The sequence below is a fragment of the Pseudophryne corroboree genome, chromosome 4, assembly GCF_028390025.1.
Source record: "Pseudophryne corroboree isolate aPseCor3 chromosome 4, aPseCor3.hap2, whole genome shotgun sequence".
Classification (NCBI taxonomy): Eukaryota; Metazoa; Chordata; class Amphibia; order Anura; family Myobatrachidae; genus Pseudophryne; species Pseudophryne corroboree.
Window position 1 is genome coordinate 58,947,811 of NC_086447.1, and position 21,603 is coordinate 58,969,413.

At 48.3% G+C, this 21,603-nt stretch overlaps 1 protein-coding gene and 1 long non-coding RNA gene across 6 annotated transcripts in view; one reads left to right on the forward strand and one right to left on the reverse strand.

The window, feature by feature from the left end:
• MSRA (methionine sulfoxide reductase A) overlaps positions 1 to 21,603 on the forward strand; it is a 521,014-nt gene that overhangs the window by 324,188 nt on the left and 175,223 nt on the right. For all 5 annotated transcript variants that reach the window (XM_063915077.1, XM_063915078.1, XM_063915080.1 and 2 more), the window contains one exon: positions 4,072 to 4,176. In XM_063915077.1, the coding sequence (XP_063771147.1) occupies positions 4,072 to 4,176 (105 nt within the window). The remainder of the gene's footprint in view (positions 1 to 4,071; positions 4,177 to 21,603) is intronic.
• Positions 1 to 21,603, reverse strand: part of LOC134908872 (uncharacterized) — a 48,049-nt gene that overhangs the window by 24,286 nt on the left and 2,160 nt on the right. The gene's annotated exons all lie outside the window — the stretch shown is intronic.

A 21,603-nucleotide genomic window follows, 5' to 3' on the forward strand; every position in this document is an offset into this window, starting at 1 on the left:
GAAAAGTCAATAGACTCTTTTTGTAATTCACTTTCCTGTTGCCATAACTGTAAATATTCATAATGTTTATTTTGTCTCTTCGTTGGTTCAACGAGACTTATCCTCCTCCTTAAATTTTGTAACACCTCTGGACTGAAGCTACCTATTCTTGGGAATTTGTCCCTGTCTTGTACAGTCATTCTCTCCCATTCATCACATAAAACTTCAGCGTGATTTCCATATTTCTTACACATCACATATCGTGCCGACCCGATGGATCGGTTCTCTGAATCAACCCGAACCGAGGTTGATCGCCCCCTACCTGAACAAATGGCCCCCATAATCTGCAGGCGTTGCCTATTCCTCCTTGAATATCAAGGCTTTCAGCGAACCCTTACAAACAAACCAAGATGTCCTTGGGCAGGCCGGCGGTGGTGGTTTATCAAGTACCCCACTTACTTCTCGCCCACGTTGGCCTGTGCCGCAATCACTGTAACCAGAGCTGCGGTACCCAACCCAGGGCCCCTGTGAACCTTTACTTACTGGGGCGTGCTGGACCTACCAGTCCCCAGCAAGTATCGGTTGTTGGATAGTTCCTGAGTGACCAGCGAACTTCCCTTCCCAAAAAAATAAAAAATTACACAAATCACGTCAGAATGTACAAATAGCGTTTGTGACCACTTTCAGATCACTAACTACTGCACACAATTACGTGCGGTCCAATCGTTCAGTACACGAGCACTACTTGTCATGTACTGAAAGATCAATGGAATCGATGTTTCCGGCCGCGATTCCTTCAGCAAGAGCTTATGGCCTATATGGGTTCTGCACCAACACCCCAGGCGTTGTGCCACTGTACTTTTATAGCGGACCTTTTTACCTTATGACCTCCTGGTCTTGTTACCTTATGACCTCCTGGTCTTGTTACCTTTACCTTATGGTCCGCTATACTCTAATGCTCAAATATTATTTAACCAGGGATGCCTCCCTGGCCACCGTATATGTCACTTACACGTATGTCCCTTGACGAGTACCCGGCTTTCCTTTTGGTTCCACCTTAAAGTTATATAAACTTTTGTATACAAAACACACTCACTCAACACATGTACACTTTGTTTCTATATCTATTTCTGCGCAGAAATTGTCTTCAGGCCAAGAGTGTTACCAATTAGGAGCAGGATCTGTTAAACTAAATTTCAGATTTTCTAAAAACAGATTTGCGTTATTTACCGCTTCGCGTTATCTATCGCCTTGCGCTAATTATCGCTTTGCGCTAATTCAACTTTTTCGTGACTTGAGCTACGTGAGCGTAACCGGACGCTACGTTGCGTAATGTACGCTGCGTGCGTCTGCCTTTTGGATTGCGTACGCTAGTCTTTGTTAGCGACACGTGTACGCAATGCAAAGGATCCACCGTAACACAATATATTTATTTATCAATGTAGGTGATCCCTGATCATCTACCGCAATCCACACTGACTGCCTTGTATCTCAGACAAACCGTGTGTTTGTTCTATACTTTAACTATTACCTTTACTATGAAATAACAGCAAATCTCTTTTTAGCACTTTCTATCAACTATAAAATTTGGCAAACAGGAATAGTGATATACGAAAAAATGAAATACACAAGTGAAAAGAAATGCAGGTATGTATGCGTACGCAAGACAAAAGAAAAATAAACAGTTTTAAAAAGACACAAGCGTTTTGTTCTTACTTCCGGTTACCGGGTTCCTTCAGCACTCTTTATCTAAGTGAAGCAGACGCTTATCCCGCCAGCACTATGAGACAATCTCCCACCCTTTGCTGGGGGATAATGTCTGCTGATCTACCTAGTGCAGATGTGAGAAGTATAGGACGAGCCCGCAATTGACAATGCTAAATTCCTTTGTCGTATAAACAACCCTTATGAAGCTAAGAACACTGTACGCTGTTTACTTAAGAAGTACCGTAATGGTACGCTATCTGCGTAACGATCGCTCAGCCGTAGGCGAGACGCTCAAGCGTCACGTTCGCTCACGGCCCAGTGATCACAGGACACGTTATTGGTTACGTCTAGGGGAAAGATTCGCTGTAGCGTAGCGTACGCTAGAGACCACGAGGAGGTCACCAGCGATGCTGACGCTCACAACACTATACCTTTATGTTAAAACCTTATACCGATGAAATACACAGAATACCTTAATGTGAGTACGGGGTGTAAGTGCAACCTTGTGTAACCTGACTATCTACAAAGCTGCTTGAGCGTCACCGACGCTCAAGTGAACACTTAACACTATAGAAAATACACAGATACTGGTTTAGGTTCCAAGGCCTATTAACTGTATTATGTCTAATATACTTGTAAAAGGGGATAACAGTACATATGATACACTACAATATAACAGAGACTTCCTAACCACAGAACTAAACAATAAATACAAAAAGACAATACTACACTGACCTAAATGCAATACGATACAATACTATAATACTATAAGGTATTTAAGAGAAAAAGAGGAGAGAGAGAGATAGAGAGAGAGAGAGAGAGAGATTGGCTCGCAGAAAGACAATGATTATGGAGAGAACTTACGCACAAAGGGTATGATCGCCAGCGCCTCGATATCCAGCTCCCGATTATCAGCAGATAACCGTTGATGAGAGAGTGAGAGCTGGATATGGTCGGCCTGCCTATTTATGCTCCACACACAATGCAATCTCCTGGTCCTACAATCCCATTGTCCATTGGCCGAAGGAATTCGGCCCTGCATCATAACAAAAGGTCATAGGGTGGTTCATACAGGTGGGCTGTGACGATTTCCAACAGCTCAGGTGGGTGGGAAACTGGGTTTCCCGCCGCATACCTGAGTATGTGTAAATCATAGAAATGGACATAAACTTCTTATGTCCATAACTATTCGCACGAGCGATTAATACGCTCCAAACCAACACCGGAATATTGCTAATTAAATACTCTTCCGATGGGTACCAAACACTGCAGTATGATTCCTGTTAGACCCTTCGTACGATGCAAAGAGGGATTCCTCAGCTCTGGGACATTGTACTTTAACCAAACTTACAGAAACTATCAAAGGGATCATGATCTATAAACTACATTAATTGTGAACATTTGTAACGAATGAGTCGCACGCTACGATCACATAAACTCTACCGTAAATGCGCATACCGCGCCTGCGTGTGCACGCTATTGCGGGTATGCGCCTCCACGGGAGAGCGTACGCATGCGCAGCACGGACCAGTGTGCGGTGCAAATATGGCAACGTGCATTGAGACATTTTTCTGACTTTGACACTACCCCTATATTTTAAATAGGAACGGTGTGTAGCCCAAAAAGGGGCGTGTTCTTGCGGAGAAGGGGCATGGCCACACAATAGTAACCCCAGTTGAAATTACGCCACACAGTAGTGCAACTTTATTCACATTATATCATGCAATAGTGTTCCTTATTCACGTTACATCACACAGTAGTACCACGTTACTCCTCACACTAGTGCCCTTTATTCACATTACAACACACCATATTGCTCTTTATTCACATTAGACCACACAGTAGTGCCCTTTCTATATGTTACACCACAAAGTACTGTAGTACACCTTATACACATAATGCCGCACATTAGTAATGCGTTTTGTATGCAGATAGAGCCACAGTCACACACACAGAATATAGGCATGCTGCATATCATTCTAATCAGCAGAGGCTGCTTGTGCCCCTAGGCATTTGCCTAGTTTGCCTAGGGCCGGGTCTGCATGAAACCCCAAAAATTTGAATATCTACAGTACACCCAAAAGGGGAAATGTTTTCTATTATATTAGGTCATATAAAACCAGTGTAATACGCTGCAGTCACAGCTGAATGTTAAATCAAAAAGTAATTATATGTGAACGTTATATGAGTCCCTGAGCTACGTAACGAATGCTTTGATTTCTCCAATGTGCTCTTTTTCACTTAGTTAAACGGTAGTTAAGGTGCGTTCTGGATGAAGGCTGCGGACAGTTCATTGTACTGTAGGGTCACGAGGACTGCATTGTCATATACTGTGTGCACGTGTGTGATATCCTATGCTAATTCCTTCTGATTGTCCTATTGCAGGGAGAACAGGTCATGTGGAAGTAGTTCGCGTCGTCTACCAGCCAGAAAACATCAGCTTTGAGAAATTACTGAAGGTCTTCTGGGAGAATCATGACCCAACACAAGGTAGAGTGATGAGCGAGCCGGTGTTTAATTATCTTCCTAATTATAGCCAAGGATAATTAGAGTTTTGAGCTTCATGTAAGAGACGACACTTGGAATCGCACTATATAGGATTTTATTTACTGACGAATTAGGGCGACAGGCTGAAGTCGTTACTCACAAGCCTCAGAGTAGATCTGGAGAAAGGAGTTCCCCCTGCATCGTAATAGAGGCTAATATTCTATAAGTACTTATGTCGGAGCTACAGTATTGTACGTACAGTAAGGACATATTCACATAATTGTGACTGTGTTAGACACAGGTGGGTATTGAATTAGCGCCAAAATTGCAACAATTTACTGCGATTGCCATTTTTGCCATATTTGCGCCATTTTTGCGGTTATGCGCGCTCCCATGATTCTCCGTATTCATATGCAAATTAGCGAAAACGGGATTGCCGCAAAAATTGATTCCGAAAGGGAAAAATGGGTAAATCTGTTCGTACCCCCCAAAAAAGCTAAACTACTGTAACATCGGCTAACAGTATAAGAGATTATTATTTGCTGTAATAAAAGTATTTCTGGTACTTAAATTGGGTCAGTGGGATGTTATATGCATTTTTTTTAAATGTAAAAAAATTATAGAAAGCAATTTTTTTCCATCAAAATAAGTGCTAAAATTAAATTTGGGGTAGATAAAAATGGGTATATATTTGGGTAATTTTAGGGGATTTTAAAAAAAAAAGTGAAAACAGTCCGATTACTCCCATCTGCAAGTCTAAATACACTTGTTCCACTCATAAAACGCCCCAATATTCCTGTCCCATACCTTGTACCCCAATTTCCATCATTTTGCACTTTTTCACCCCAAAAATGACATGCCATTCTTGGCCAATTAAAATTAATTAAAAACTTCTAAGTGTCTAATTAGTCATTCAGGAGTTGTCCCAGAGATTGAGAACTGAAAATAGGGATTTCCCTCACCTGCTCCGAGTTGGTGAATTGGAATTTGCGGTAAAATTGGAGCGAAAACTTTTTCGCGGACAATTGAATAGGCGTTTGGCAAAATTACAGCAAATCGCGGCCATTTCGCATCTTTACCGTGAAAACGCATTTTCGACAGTAACTGAATACCCCCCTATGACGCACATAGAGAAAAGCCAGACAGGTGTATGTGTTTTGCTGGTGCTCTAGGGCTGACAATGAGAATGACTATCAGCAGTGCGATCTATCCGCGTCTGATTGGCTGTTTGTAGATTGCCCTGCGGCTGATATTACAGTACGTCAGTTATCAGCACCACGCAGCGATGCATCCGTTACGTATGTAGTGATTGTGACTTTCGCTTTTACTAATAGGAATTATTCTCTCTCGTGCATTTTGCTGCACAATGTAATGTATAAAACATCTTTCTATTACGTTATGCATTTATTACTAGTATACGCGACATACGGTAAGGATAAGCGCTAGTTAAACGCATCACAAGATGGGTACCACTTGTACGGACGCAAGCACCCGTACGCGTCCAGCTTTAAATGAGCCCCCTGATGCAGAGCGACCATCTTTCTGGTCTACAGGAACGTCTGTGCAATGGGCTTCTAGATAAATCTTATACATGTAATAAATGCTGATCTTAAAGGAGAACCGTGATGAAAACTGAGCCTAAGTCATACTGCGTGTATACGCTATATATGGGTGGAATAAAGATTAGCATTGCTGCCTCATAGTGCTTCAGTCTTGGGTTCCGTTCCGACCAGCTTCGCATCTGTGTGTAGTCTGTATGTTCTCCCCCGTGTTCTCTTGGATTACCTTGCAGTATTGCGGGTTTCCTGCTACAGCCTGAAGCCATACAGGTTTTTCATTGGCTTGTGACAAAACTGTGCCTGTGGCAGGGAGATGTCATTATAAACTGTGCTGAGGCGAAAACGAATATTTATATATTTTTCTGTTCATATTATTATTATTAGTATCATTATCTTATATTTATATGGTGCCACAAGGGTTCCGCAGCGCCCATTATGTTTTATATTCATGTTTAATGCTACCGCCTTGCTGGGATGATGCAGAAATCTCTCAGTATCCCCTAAACATTGCCGCCCGCTGCCGTTTGAAGTGTAATGAGGAGAAATCTGTTCCGGTATGATAAAAGAACGTATTTAGGAGGCTGGAAAAACGTTCAGCACTTTACTATGTGTTTCTTGTATTGTTTCCTGCATTTCGCAACATTCATATCTATTTTGAATAGGAAACATTCCAGTTGATTTTCAGCATAAGGCGGGGCCGGAGCTGTGAGGGCCGCGCGGTTTGCGAGCCGGGGAGATTAAGAAGATTAATGCTCCGTGCAATGTACTCTCACATATTTCTTATCAGCAGGCACTTTTGTCTTTTGTTTTTCGAGGACTGTACTGTTTTTAGCCAATGCATAAAGAATCCATCATCTGCATATAATTAGATGCTGGAAATTACATTGTATTGCTAATGAGCAGATGTGTCTTTCCTTGTGAGGGAACAGCTGCACTCGTATGAAAAGCCGCAACACCCACAGCCTAGTATTACAGGTTTAAATGCCGACTTGTACCCTTCCTGCAGCGTTCTGTGCCATATGCCGAGCCTTGCTAACACATATCTGACCTGGGGTCGCTGCGAGCGCTCTGCAGCTGTAAAGGGGAATGCAGGTCAGCCGGCACTGCTCTGGCGTTGCGTGCGCAGAACTGTGAGCCTGATTGGGAGTTGTACGCAGACGCGATGGTTTGCATACACCTCCGATGGTGGGCGGACTGCCACAGCCTCATTGACAGGCTGTAGTCATTCAGGGGCGGGCAGGGAGCAGCAACGAGGACCACCGGGATCCTGAAGGTAAGTATCTGGGTTGATATTACGGTTAGAGCCCGGGGGAAGGGGGGGTAGGCTTAGGGTTAGGCATTACATATAGCCCCAGTGGGGTGGGGGGTAGCTTACTTACCCCCCAAAAGTGTCAGGATTCTCCGTTTCGGGGTTCTGGGATCGATCATCCCCGGACAGCTAACATCCTGGACAGCCGACATCCCAAACGCCAGGATAATGTATCGCACCCGCTTCTGCATATAGCCCACAGATGTTAGACAGCTTTATTTTTACACTGCAATTTAGATTTCAGTTTGGACACACCCCACCCAAATCTAACTCTCTCTGCACATGTTACATCTGCCCCACCTGCAGTGTAACATGACATTGCCCAGGTGCACAGTTACTTGCTGTTTTTTGCTTTAATTGCAAATCAGAATCAGGACCAATTTATACAGACAAGCAGCACATTTACTTCTACACACACCACAGCTGCACTGGTCACCACATCCACACACTGCTGCCATACTGGTCACTGCAGCCAAGTGTACAGCTATACCAGTCACTGCAGGCAAGAACCACAGCCATCCTGGTCACCGCAGGCAAGAACCACAGCCATCCTGGTCACCGCAGGCAAGAACCACAACTATACCGGTCACTGCAGCCATGACCACAGCTATACTGGTCACTGCAGCCAAGTGTACAGCTATACTGGTCACTGCAGCCAAGAGCATAGCTATACTGGTCACTGCAGCCAAGAGCATAGCTATACTGGTCACCGCAGCCAAGCACTGCAGCCAAGAGCACAGCTATACTGGTCACTGCAGGCAAGAGCACAGCTATACCGGTCACTGCAGCCAAGCACCACAGCTATACTGGTCACTGCAGCCAAGCACCACAGCTATACTGGTCACTGCAGCCAAGAGCACAGCTATATTGGTCACCGCAGCCAAGCAGCACAGCTATATTGGTCACCGCAGCCAAGCAGCACAGCTATACTGGTCACTGCAGGCAAGAACCACAGCTATACTGGTCACTGCAGCAACGACCACAGCTATACTGGTCACTGCAGCCATGACCACAGCTATACTGGTCACTGCAGCCATGACCACAGCTATACTGGTCACCGCAGGCAAGAACACAGCTATACTGGTCACTGCAGCCACGACCACAGCTATACTGGTCACTGCAGCTATGACCACAGCTATACTGGTCACTGCAGCCAAGACCGTAGCTGCACTGGTCACCACATCCACACACTGCTGCCATACTGGTCACTGCAGCCAAGTGTACAGCTATACTGGTCACTGCAGCCAAGAGCATAGCTATACTGGTCACTGCAGCCAAGCACTGCAGCCAAGAGCGCAGCTATACTGGTCACTGCAGACAAGCACCACAGCTATACTGGTCACTGCAGCCAAGAGCTCAGCTATACTGGTCACCGCAGCAATGACCACAGCTATACTGATCACTGCAGCCAAGAGCACAGCTATACTGGTCACTGCAGACAAGCATCACAGCTACACTGGTCACTGCAGCCAAGAGCACAGCTATATTGGTCACCGCAGCCAAGCAGCACAGCTATACTGGTCACTGCAGGCAAGAACCACAGCTATACTGGTCACTGCAGCCACGACCACAGCTATACTGGTCACTGCAGCCATGACTACAGCTATACTGGTCACCGCAGGCAAGAACACAGCTATACTGGTCACTGCAGCCACGACCACAGCTATACTGGTCACTGCAGCCAAGACCGTAGCTGCACTGGTCACCACATCCACACACTGCTGCCATACTGGTCACTGCAGCCAAGTGTACAGCTATACTGGTCACCGCAGCCAAGAGCACAACTATACTGGTCACTGCAGCCTGACCACAGCTATACTGGTCACTGCAGCCATGACCACATCTATACTGGTCACCGCAGCCAAGCACCACAGCTATACTGGTCACCGCAGCCAAGCACTGCAGCCAAGAGCACAGCTATACTGGTCACTGCAGACAAGCACCACAGCTATACTGGTCACTGCAGCCAAGAGCACAGCTATACTGGTCTCCACAGCAATGACCACAGCTATACTGGTCACTGCAGCCAAGAGCACAGCTATATTGGTCACCGCAGCCAATCAGCACAGCTATACTGGTCACTGCAGTCAAAAGCACAGCTATACTGGTCACCGCAGCAATGACCACAGCTATACTGGTCACTGCAGCCATGACTACAGCTATACTGGTTACTGCTGCCAAGAGCACAGCTATACTGGTCACTGCAGCCAAGCACCACAGCTATACTGGTCACTGCAGGCAAGAGCACAGCTATACTGGTCACCGCAGGCAAGCACCACAGCTATACTGTTCACTGCAGCCAAGAGCACAGCTATACCGGTCACCGCAGCCAAGCACCACAGCTATACTGGTCACCACAGCCATGACCACAGCTATACTGGTCACCACAGCCAAGCACCGCAGCCATCCTGGTCACCACAGCCATGCACCACAACTATACTGGCCACTGCAGCCATACACTGCTGCCATACTGGTCACCACAGCCAAGCACCACAGCTATACTGGTCACCGCAGCCACACACTACAGCTATATACTGGTCACTGCAGCCACACATCACAGCCATCCTGGTCACCGCAGCCAGGCGCCACAGCTATACTGGTCACTGCAGCCATGACCACAGCTATACTGGTCCCTACAGCCATGACCACAATTATACTGGTCACCACAGCCAAGAGCACAGCTATACTGGTCACCACAGCCAAGCACCACAGCTATATGGTAACTGCAGCCAAGCTCACAGCTATACTGGTCACCGCAGCCAAGCACCACAGCTATACTGGTCACCCCAGCCAAGAGCACAGCTATACCGGTCACCGCAGCCAAGCACCACAGCTATACTGGTCACTACAGCCAAGAGCACAGCTATACTGGTCACTGCAGGCAAGCACCACAGCTATACTGGTCACTGCAGCTAAGAGCACAGCTATACTGGTCACTGCAGCAATGACCACAGCTATACTGGTCACTGCAGCCATGACCACAGCTATACTGGTCACTGAAGCCAAGAGCACAGCTTTACTGGTCACCACAGCCAAGCACCGCAGCCATCCTGGTCACCGTAGCCATGCACCACAGCTATACTGGTCACTGCAGCCACACACTGCAGCTATACTGGTCACAGCAGCCAAGCACCACAGCTGTACTGGTCACTGCAGCCATGACAACAGCTATACTGGTCACTGCAGCCAAGAGCACAGCTATACTGGTCACTGCAGCCATGACCACAGCTATACTGGTCACTGCAGCCATACACCACAGCTATACTGGTCACTGCAGCCAAGAGCACAGCTATACTGGTCACTGCAGCCAGGAGCACAGCAATACTGGTCACTGCAGCCAAGAGCACAGCTATACTGGTCACCGCAGCCAAGCACTACAGCTATACTGGTCACCGCAGCCATGACCACAGCTATACTAGTCACTGCAGCCATGACCACAGCTATACTGGTCACCGCAGCCAAGCACCACAGATATACTGGTCACTGCAGCCAAGAGCACAGCTATACTGGTCACCGCAGCCAAGCACCACAGATATATTGGTCACTGCAGCCAAGAGCACAGCTATACTGGTCACCGCAGTCAAGCACCACAGCTATACTGGTCACTGCAGCCATGACCACAGCTCTACTGGTCACCGAAGCCAAGCACCACAGCTATACTGGTCACCACAGCAATGCACTGCAGCCACACTGGTCACTGCAGCCACACACCGCAGCCATCCTGGTCACCGCAGCCAAGCACCACAACTATACTGACCACTGCAGCCATACACTGCTGCCACACTGGCCACTGCAGCCAAGCACCACAGCTATACTGGTCACTGCAGCCAAGCACCAAAGCTATACTGGTCACTGCAGCCAAGCACCACAGCTGCACTGGTCACCAGAACCACACTTTATCACCGCAGCCATACTGGTTAGCAAGCCATATTGTTCACTGTAGCCACACTGGTTACACACACACCTCAGTTACACTGCTCTGACAAACACACACATCACTGTCACACTGCTCTGACACATTTACACATAGTCACAAACACCACGGATACACCACTGTGACACACACACACGATGGTTACACTGCTGTAACACACAGACACACCACTGTTACACTGCTCTGATACAGTTATACACACACACACACACTAATTTTACCCCGTTCTGACACACACAGAGACACACACCACTGTAACCCCGCTATGACACACAGACACACACACACACCATGGTTACACTGCTTTGACACCCACAAACACACCCACACTCAACAGTTTCCCTGCTCTCAGACACACACACACACACACACACACACACACACACACACACCACTGAGGAACAGTCACACACAAAACGCGTAACCCTGCTCCTGACACACCCCACTGTTACTCCGCTCTGACACTTGCCACAGATGTGACGGCTTTCCCCTATACCCTTGTGCCTATAATATAAATGTATTCTATGTTATATTTTTCCTGCGTATACGCCTGATAATGGCAGATGGCGCATTGTGTATAAATCCTGCACACAGGAGCTGTGTATAATGCTGTCAGACTACACTGCAGACGTGGCACAAAGAGCTGCGATGTGTATTTCTCTCATTCTCTCATCCCACTCCAGAGGCTGTGCTGCATGCCATTGCTGAGACAATAGGGGGAGAGCTGGTCTTTTCATGTTCCCTTTCACTGCTGCCAACAGATAATCTCTGGCGTATGCTTGCAAATAGCTCCACTCACACGGCTTTGTATCCCTGTCTATATGGCCTATTTACTGGGAATTATATATAGAAACCCCATCATTGTGCACTGCTGAGATAGCCGCTCTGACGGCTTCTGCTGTACTGAGGTAAACGTTTGCTGTATCTGTCCGCTGTATGAGTGGGTAACCAGGCCAAACCATCTATCTAAATCAAAAGCTGGCAACCTGCGCTTCTCCAGCTGTGGTGGAACTACAAACCACAGCATGCCCTGCCAGCTGGGTCTTCTATTACCACAGAAGCTGCGTGACCACATATTGCGACACTTGGGCCTGGTATAGTCCGAGGGCGGCATGACACAGTGGCACTTCAGTTGCACAATAGCTGGACCGTCACAGGAGCTGTATAGCAGCAGCACAGATCTACCATGTGAGAACAGATGGTAGGTGGTACATGCCGGCATGATGTGTTCATGGGAGAATGCCATGTTTAGTGTTGGGACACCATTTGCACTTCATGGGAGGGGCAATTTATAGGTGGGCGTGGTTCCATAAATTGCATCATTAAGGCCCGGGACTACCTCATTCAACGACATCCAAAAGTCTCCCGGACTATCCGGCAGAGTAGGAGGCCCTACTGCCTGAGGCTCCCACCTCCTCCTCCTCTAGGGGTCAGTAACTCAATGTTACAGGATTATGGATGAACTTGGGTGTTTGTTTTTTTCTAAAGCTACACCAAGATTAGCCCTCCTGCCAATCAAAATGGGTGGCCCTCTCTAAAAGCCCTCTCTAATGGTTGGCCAAGGACCTCTTTGGTGGCTGGCCACATCCCTTAAGCTTCACTGCATTCCTTGGTAGGAACTTCATGCTCCAGGCTGACACTGTACTCTCCGATGTGACAGAACTGATAAAGCTTAAGAATGCTATATGGAAATGAGGCGTGGCTGGTTTATATAGCAGTGTGGGCATATGATGCCACGGGACGGGTGCCTGCTTGCTGTAATGCTATAAATTCGGCTTTGTGTGACACGGACGTTTCCCACACTTTTGCGTGTTTGCACTAGAGATGCGGGATGGATATGAAAGACATGGCAATGTGCATGCATGGAGTAATTTCCTTAGAGCGTTTGGACAAGCTCCAGGTGTTTAATGGTGGCCACTGATTCTGATGGGCATCGGCTGGTGGCCGCTTAAATGGGGCAGGTGCGAGAACGCCACAATAGCCACGGTGGTGTAGCCTAGTAGTGTCCCTCATACAACAGGAAGAAGTGTGCAGTGGCTACTTACCGCTGCCTGATCTGTGCACTTGCAGACGGAGGATTGTGCAGGTGCCAGCGCCAGGTACTGGGAGGTCAGATAGCATTCTCCTGCCAACTCCTGGAGACCTTGTCCTTATGCTGTGGTTCCTCCTGGGAGAAGTATATCGAGGAGTGTACCAGAGACCCGGGGTGCAGAGTGTGATGGGTGGTTGAGGAGCATGAAATGAAAGGTTCCTCAGCCCGCAGGACACCCCTCACCACCAGCTTATTGCATTGGCACCTGAAAAAGACCAAAGGGTCTGCAGACCGTTCTCTGTACAATTGTACATCTTAAAACCTGTATTGGAATTAGGTCTTATGAGCAGAGCTATTTTTTAAAATCTACATGACAGAGTTGACATTTTATATATACTTTACAAATGTCTGAATGTACAGTATAGGGAACAATAGGATTATAATTACCTACCGGTAAATCCTTTTCTCGTAGTCCGTAGAGGATGCTGGGGTCCATATTAGTACCATAGTGTATAGATGGATCCACCAGGAGCCATTGGCACTTTAAGAGTTTAATAGTGTGGGCTGGCTCCTCCCTCTATGCCCCTCCTACCAGACTCAGTCTAGAAACTGTGCCCGAGGAGACAGACGACATACTTAGAGAGAAGGAATTACACAGATAGTGGCGAGATTCATACCAGCTCACACAACAGGCAAATCCGGCTAACATGCCGGAAAAACTCAGCAACAGCTGAAGCAGTACTGAAACAGTAACAACGCAGAACTTACCTAGGAACCAGGCAGTACTGAACTGTAAAACCAAAGCAGGAAAACGCAGCGCTGGGCGGGCGCCCAGCATCCTCTACGGACTACGAGTAAAGGATTTACCGGTAGGTAATTAAAATCCTATTTTCTCTTACATCCTAGAGGATGCTGGGGTCCATATTAGTACCATGGGGATGTACCAAAGCTCCCAGTACGGGAGGGAGAGCGCGGAGGCTCCTGCAACACTGCTTGACCAAACTCGAGGTCATCAGAGGCCAAAGTATCGAACTTGTAAAACTTGGCAAACGTGTTCGATCCAGACCAAGTAGCAGCTCGGCAAAGTTGTACCGCCGAGACATCCTGGGCAGCCGCCCAGGAAGAGCCCACATTACGAGTAGAGTGGGCCTTTACAGATTTTGGACACGGCAATCCTGCCGTAGAATATGCATGCTGGATGGTGAACCTGATCCAGCGTGAAATTGACTGCTTAGAAGTAGGACACCCAATTTTCTTGGGATCATAGAGGACAAACAAGGAGTCAGTCTTTCGATGACGAGCTGTCCTCTTCACATAAATCTTCAAAGCCCTCACAACATCCAAGGCCTTTGAAGCAATTGAGGAGTCAGTAGCCACTGGCACCACAATAGGTTGGTTGATATGGAAAGCCGATACAACCTTAGGCAGGAACTGTGGACGAGTCCTAAGTTCCGCCCTATCTTCATGGAAGATCAGATAGGGACTCTTACAAGATAAAGCCCCCAATTCCGACACCCGTCGAGCAGAAGCTAAGGCCAACAAAGTGACCGCCTTCCACGTGAGAAACTTGATGTCAGCTTCCATCAGAGGCTCAAACCAAGCAGATTGCAGGAACTGCAGCACCACGTCCAGATCCCAGGGTGCCGTTGGCGCCACAAAGGGAGGCTGGATGTGCAGAACCCCTTTCAAAAAGGTCTGAACCTCAGGGAGGACAGCCAATTGTTTTTGGAAGAAGATGGACAAAGCAGAGATTTGGACCTTGATGGAGCCCAATCTCAGGCCCATATCCACACCTGCTTGCAGGAAAAGGAGAAAACGGCATGGCGGTTGAACGCCGGATCCTAACGGAAAAGGGCATCCCGGATGAAGTGATTCCTACGCTGATAAAAGCTAGGAAGGATGTAACAGCTAAGCATTATCACCGTATATGGCGAAGATATGTTGCTTGGTGTGAGGCCAGGATGGCCCCTATAGAGGAATTCCAGCTGGGTCGATATCTGCACTTCCTACAGTCAGGTGTGACTATGGGCCTGAAATTAGGGTCCATAAAGGTCCAGATTTCGGTCCTATCCATTTTCTTTCAAAAAGAACTGGCTTCACTGCCTGAGGTTCAGACGTTTGTAAATGGAGTGCTTCATATTCAGCCCCCTTTTGTGCCACCAGTGGCACCTTGGGATCTTAACGTTGTGTTGGATTTCCTGAAATCCCACTGGTTTGAACCACTTAAGACCGTGGAACTAAAGTATCTCACGTGGAAAGTGGTCATGCTGTTGGCCTTAGCATCGGCGAGGCGTGTATCAGAATTGGCGGCTTTGTCATGTAAAAGCCCTTATTTGATCTTCCATATGGACAGGGCAGAATTGCGGGCTCGTCCCCAATTTCTCCCAAAGGTGGTATCATCGTTTCATTTGAACCAACCTATTGTGGTCCCTGCGGCTACTCGGGACTTGGAGGACTCCAAGTTGCTGGACGTAGTCCGGGCTTTGAAAATATATGTTTCCAGAACGGCTGGAGTCAGGAAGACTGACTCGCTGTTTATTCTGTATGCACCCAATAAGCTGGGTGCTCCTGCTTCAAAGCAAACTATTGCTCGCTGGATCTGTAGCACGATTCAGCTGGCTCATTCTGCGGCTGGATTGCCGCATCCAAAATCAGTGAAAGCCCATTCCACAAGGAAGGTGGGCTCTTCTTGGGCGGCTGCCCGAGGGGTCTCGGCTTTACAGCTTTGCCGAGCGGCTACTTGGTCGGGTTCAAATACTTTTGCAAAGTTCTACAAGTTTGATACCCTGGCTGAGGAGGACCTTGTGTTTGCTCATTCGGTGCTGCAGAGTCATCCGCACTCTCCCGCCCGTTTAGGAGCTTTGGTATAATCCCCATGGTCCTTACGGAGTCCCCAGCATCCACTAGGACGTTAGAGAAAATAAGAATTTACTCACCGGTAATTCTATTTCTCGTAGTCCGTAGTGGATGCTGGGCGCCCGTCCCAAGTGCGGACTTTCTGCAATACGTGTATATAGTTATTGCTTAATAAAGGGTTATTGTTATGAGCCATCCGTTGAGTGATGCTCAGTTGTTGTTCATACTGTTAACTGGGTAAGGTTATCACGAGTTGTACGGTGTGGCTGGTATGAGTCTTACCCTTGATTCCAAAATCCTTTCCTTGTAATGTCAGCTCTTCCGGGCACAGTTTCCCTAACTGAGGTCTGGAGGAGGGGCATAAAGGGAGGAGCCAGTGCACACCAGATAGTACCTAATCTTTCTTTAGAGAGCCCAGTCTTCTGCGGAGCCCGTCTATTCCCCATGGTCCTTACGGAGTCCCCAGCATCCACTACGGACTACGAGAAATAGAATTACCGGTGAGTAAATTCTTATTTTTTTCCAAATCCGATGGTAATGTTTAGACGTTACCCCCTTCCTAGCCTGTATCAGGGTAGGAATAACCTCACTCGGGATACCTTTCCGAGTTAAGATCTGGCGTTCAACCGCCATGCTGTCAAACATAGCCGTGGTAAGTCTTGATAAGCGAACGGCCCCTGCAGTAGCAAATCCTCCCGAAGAGGTAAGGGTCTTGGATGGAGCCTCTAACAGAAGATCCAGCAGATCCGCGTACCAAGCCCTCCTTGGCCAGTCCGGAGCAATCAGGATTGCCAGAACCTTTGTTCTTCTTACGAGTTGAAGAACTTTTGGTATCAGAGGAAGGGGAGGGAACACATACACTGACGTGAACACCCACGGTGTTACCAGTGCGTCCACCGCCACTGCTTGTGGGTCTCTCGACCTGTAACAGTACCTCCGCAGCTTCTTGTTGAGGCGGGAGGCCATCATGTCTATGTGAGGAACCCCCACCAACTGATTACCTCCTCGAACACCTCCGGATGGAGGCCCCACTCTCCTGGATGGAGATCGTGTCTGCTGAGGAAGTCTGCTTCCCAGTTGTCTACACCCGGAATGAAGATTGCCGACATCACCACCGCGTGCCTTTCTGCCCAGAAGAGGATTTTTGACACCTCTGACATGGCAGCTCTACTCTTCGTTCCGCCTTGTCGGTTTATGTAGGCCACCCTGGTCACGTTGTCCGACTGCACCTGAACAGCCCGAGGTGTGCTGCTTGCAGAAGGGCGTTGTACACGGCTCTTAGCTCCAGAATGTTTATTGAGAGAAGGGATTCTTGATCCGACCACCTTCCTTGGAAGGTTTCCCCCTGAGCGACTGCTTCCCAACCTCTTAGACTTGATTCCGTGGTTAGAAGGATCCAGTCCTGAACTCCGAACCTTCGGCCTTCCAGAAGGTGAGGCAGTTGTATCCACCAGAAGAGCGAGATCCTGGCTTTCGGAGACAGACAGATCCTCTGGTGCATGTGTAGGTGAGATCCCGACCACTGGTCCAAGAGATCCAGCTGAAAGAATCGAGCATGAAACCTTCCGTACTGTAGAGCCTCGTAGGCGGCGAACATCTTCTCCAGAAGGCGGATGCACTGATGAACCGAGACCCGGGTAGGCTTTAAGACATCCCGGACCATTGATTGGATCATCAATGCTTTCTCCACCGGCAGAACGCCCTCTATACTTCCGCGTCTTGGATCAGTCCTAGGAAAGACAGCCTCCTTGTCGGCTCCAGATGAGACTTCGGAAGGTTCAGGATCCAACCGTGCTCCTTGAGCAGATGTGTCATGAGAGCAATGGATCGCAACAACTTCTCCCTGGACGACGCCTTGATCAGGAGTTCGTCCAGATACGGAATTATGTTCACCACCTGCTTGCGCAGGAGAACCATCATCTCCGCCATCACCTTGGTGAAGACCCTCGTTGCTGTGGAGAGGCCAAACGGCAGCGCCTGAAACTGATAGTGATCGTCCAACAGTGAAAACCTGAGATATGCCTGATGTGGAGACCAGATGGGAACGTGGAGGTATGCATCCTTGATGTCCAAGGACACCAGGAACTCTCCCTCCGTCAGACCTGAGATGACAGCTCTCAGAGACTCCATTTAGAATTTGAACTCCCTGAGGTAGGGGTTCAAAGATTTTAAGTTCAGAATTGTCCGTACCGAACCATCCAGCTTCGGTACCACGAAAAGGTTCGAATAGTAACCTTTGTTCCACTGATGAGGTGGAACTGGAACAATGACCCTGGACACCACTAACTTTTGGATAGCTTCCAGAAGAATTGTTCTGTCTGCCAGCTGGTAAGCCTGACTTGAAGAAGCGGTGAGGCGGGAGATCTTGAAACTCCAGCCTGTACCCTCTGTACACTATATCCAGTACCCAGGGGTCCAGGCTCGACGACACCCAGACGTGGCTGAAGTGCCGGAGTCTTGCCCCCACCTGACCGTCCTCCAGGCCCAGCTGTCCACCGTCATGCGGAGGACTTAGGGGTATCAGAAGCGGGCTTCTGGTTCTGGGAGCCAGCGGGAGCAGGCTTCTTTCCTTTAGCACGACCACCTCTGAAGAAGGTGTTCGAATGTTTGTTCTTTCTAGGCCTCGCGGGTCGAAAGGACTGTGACGTGGCTGGTGTAAAAGGCTTCTTCGTAGCCGGTGCAGCTGAGGGGAGAAAAGGAGACTTACCCACTGTAGCCGTGGCAATCCACGCATCTAGCGCTTCTCCAAAGAGAACCTGACCTGTATAAGGAAGACCCTCCACACTTTTTCTGGATTCCGCATCCGCAGACCATTGGCGCAGCCAGAGACCTCTGCGAGCCGAGACGGACATGGAGGAGATCCCTGCAGCCATGGAACCCAGGTCCTTCATGGAATCTACCAGGAATCCTGCAGAATCCTGAATATTACGTAAAAATAAATCAATGTCACCTCTATCCATTGTAGTCGATTCCTCCTGCAGAGTGATTGACCACCTGGCAATAGCTTTTGCAATACAAGCACATGCTATAGTAGGCCGCAGTATAGCCCCTGAAGCCTTGTAAATGGATTTTAGCGTAGCAGCCACCTTGCGATCTGCCGGTTCTTTCAACGTGGTAGATCCAGGGACTGGTAATACCACCTGTTTGGACAGCCTGGAGACAGAGGCGTCAACTATCGGCGGAGACTCCCACTTTTTCCTATCTGTTTCTGGGAAGGGAAAAGCAACTAAGACCCTCTTAGGGATCTGGAATTTCTCTTCCGGATTTTCCCAGGCTTTTTCAAGGATAGCATTCAATTCTTTGGACGCCGGGAAGGTGAGGGGGGGGCTTTTTACTGTCAGTGAAAAAGGCCTCCTCCACCTGCTCAGGAGCTGTGTCAGTAATGTGTAACACATCCCTTACAGCTTCAATCATCAACTGCACCCCCTTAGCAAGTGATGCCGTCCCCCTCGACACATCCCTGTCACCGTCTGCAGCGTCAGTATCGGTGTCCGTATCATCCTGCATAAGCTTTGCAAGTGCACGTTTGTGAGAATGTACCGCAGGGGACCCCGAGGAAGCAGTATCCGACCATAGAGGATTGCAGGACCTGAGTTGCATGCTCAGTCCTAGCAACCCTATCAGAAATCTGAGAAATAGTCCCCCGCAGAGAGACTAACCATTCTGGCTCTCTAGTAGGGATCTGCGCTACAACAGTGCAATCATGATTACATGGTATGGAGTCTTCCTGGGAAAATAAATCCTCTGCAGCATATGAAACAGTGTCCCTAGACATGTTGTCACACACACACCAAACACCCCACAAACACACAGGGTATTGGGTAAACCGAGTTTCCACCCAATAATGGCAGAGAGACACAGAGATTGGAGCCAACCCACATACAGCGCTATTAGAGGTATAGGGAGACCCTAACCTTAATAGGTGACACAGCCTATTATACAGCCTCCTCCCCCCCCCCCCCCCCTTCTACAACCCCCTGGTATCGTGCAGATAGCTGGATTTGCTCTGGAGGAACCTGGACATCCACTGGCAGTGATTGCAGGCAGGAAAAATGAACGCTGCTGGGTACGCAATGAGCAGAAGCTCCGCCCCTTCAATGGCGCTGTCTTCCCGCTCTTGAAGATTATACTGGCCTGAGGAATTTTTATCTGGCTGAGATCCGCGGACCCCGACAGGCTATATGTGGTCAGTGTAGAGTATTTTGCTGGCCCAGGGCGCCCCTCACAGCGCCGCACGGCTGAGCCTTCCCGGAGCGCGCTTAAAACCGCGCTCCCACCCTTAAGCCGCCCTCTTCACACTGAACCCCCCGCTTGTAAGGGGGGACAGTGACTAACTCGCCACACTTCAGCTCTGTGAGAGGGTGGCGGCTGGCTGCCGGGGTGAGCGTTTCCCTGTGGCGGGGCGCGATCTGTCCCCTCTGGAGCTCAATGCCCTGTCAGCGGACTCAGTGGCTCAAGACCCCGCTGGGCGGACACTGCTCCCCCCCTCAGTCCCTCGATGCAGGGAGGCTGTTGCCAGCAGCCTCCTGTAAAAAAAACAAACTCTAAATAAAACTTTTCTAAAGAAGCTCTGTAGAGCTCCCCTAGCTGTGACCGGCTCCTCCGGGCACATTTTCTAAACTGAGTCTGGTAGGAGGGGCATAGAGGGAGGAGCCAGCCCACACTCTCAAACTCTTAAAGTGCCAATGGCTCCTGGTGGACCCGTCTATACCCCATGGTACTAATATGGACCCCAGCATCCTCTACGGACGTAAGAGAAAACAGGTTATATAGAATCTCGGCAATTCCCATGTCATTTCCGTCTTCTTATTGTCTTAATTAAAATCTTACACAATGCCGCCTTGTAATTCTGGTCGTTAGATTTTTTGTTTTTTTCTCATTTATACTTATTTTGTGCATGTTTTCTTAAGTGATCACAAAATGATGATAAATAATAGGGTGACGGCTAAATGTAATTATGGAATTAGATATTAGATATTTAATCTACATTTACAGTGAGTTCAGCAATTTCATTTGCTCCTGTGATTTCGTGAGGTGAGTAACGAAACAGGTTCTGTGTGTTCCCAGCGGGATCCGGTCTGAAGATCGACAGTATCTAGGTCGACAATGTTTAGGTCGACCACTATAGGTCGACAGTCACTAGGTCGACATGGATGGAAGGTCGACAGGGTTTCTAGGTCGACATGTGCTAGGTCGACAGGTCTAAAGGTCGACATGAGTTTTTCACATTTTTTTTCTTTTTTCATACTTAACGATCCACGTGGACTACGATTGGAACAGTAATCTGTGCCAAGCGGTAGCGGAGCGAAGGCACCATGCCCGAAGCATGGCGAGCGAAGCGAGCCATGTGAGGGGACGCGGTGCACTAATTTGGGATCCCGGTCACTCTACGAAGAAAACGACACCCAAAAAAAAAAAAATCCTCTTGTTGACCTTTAGACCTGTCGACCTAGCACATGTCGACCTAGAAACCCTGTCGACCTTCCATCCATGTTGACCTAGTGACTGTCGACCTGTAGTGGTCGACCTAAACATTGTCAACCTAGATACTGTTGATTTGATGAACCACACCCGTTCCCAGCGCCATCACCGTACTAATGTAATATCCCAGTAACATAAGATATCCCCTTATAGTGCACACATGACCTGCACTCACCACTCCTAGGTTTCAGGTGCCTGAGATATGTGACCATATCTATATACTGTATATAAAAGTAAAAGTATTGTATATGTATTTGTT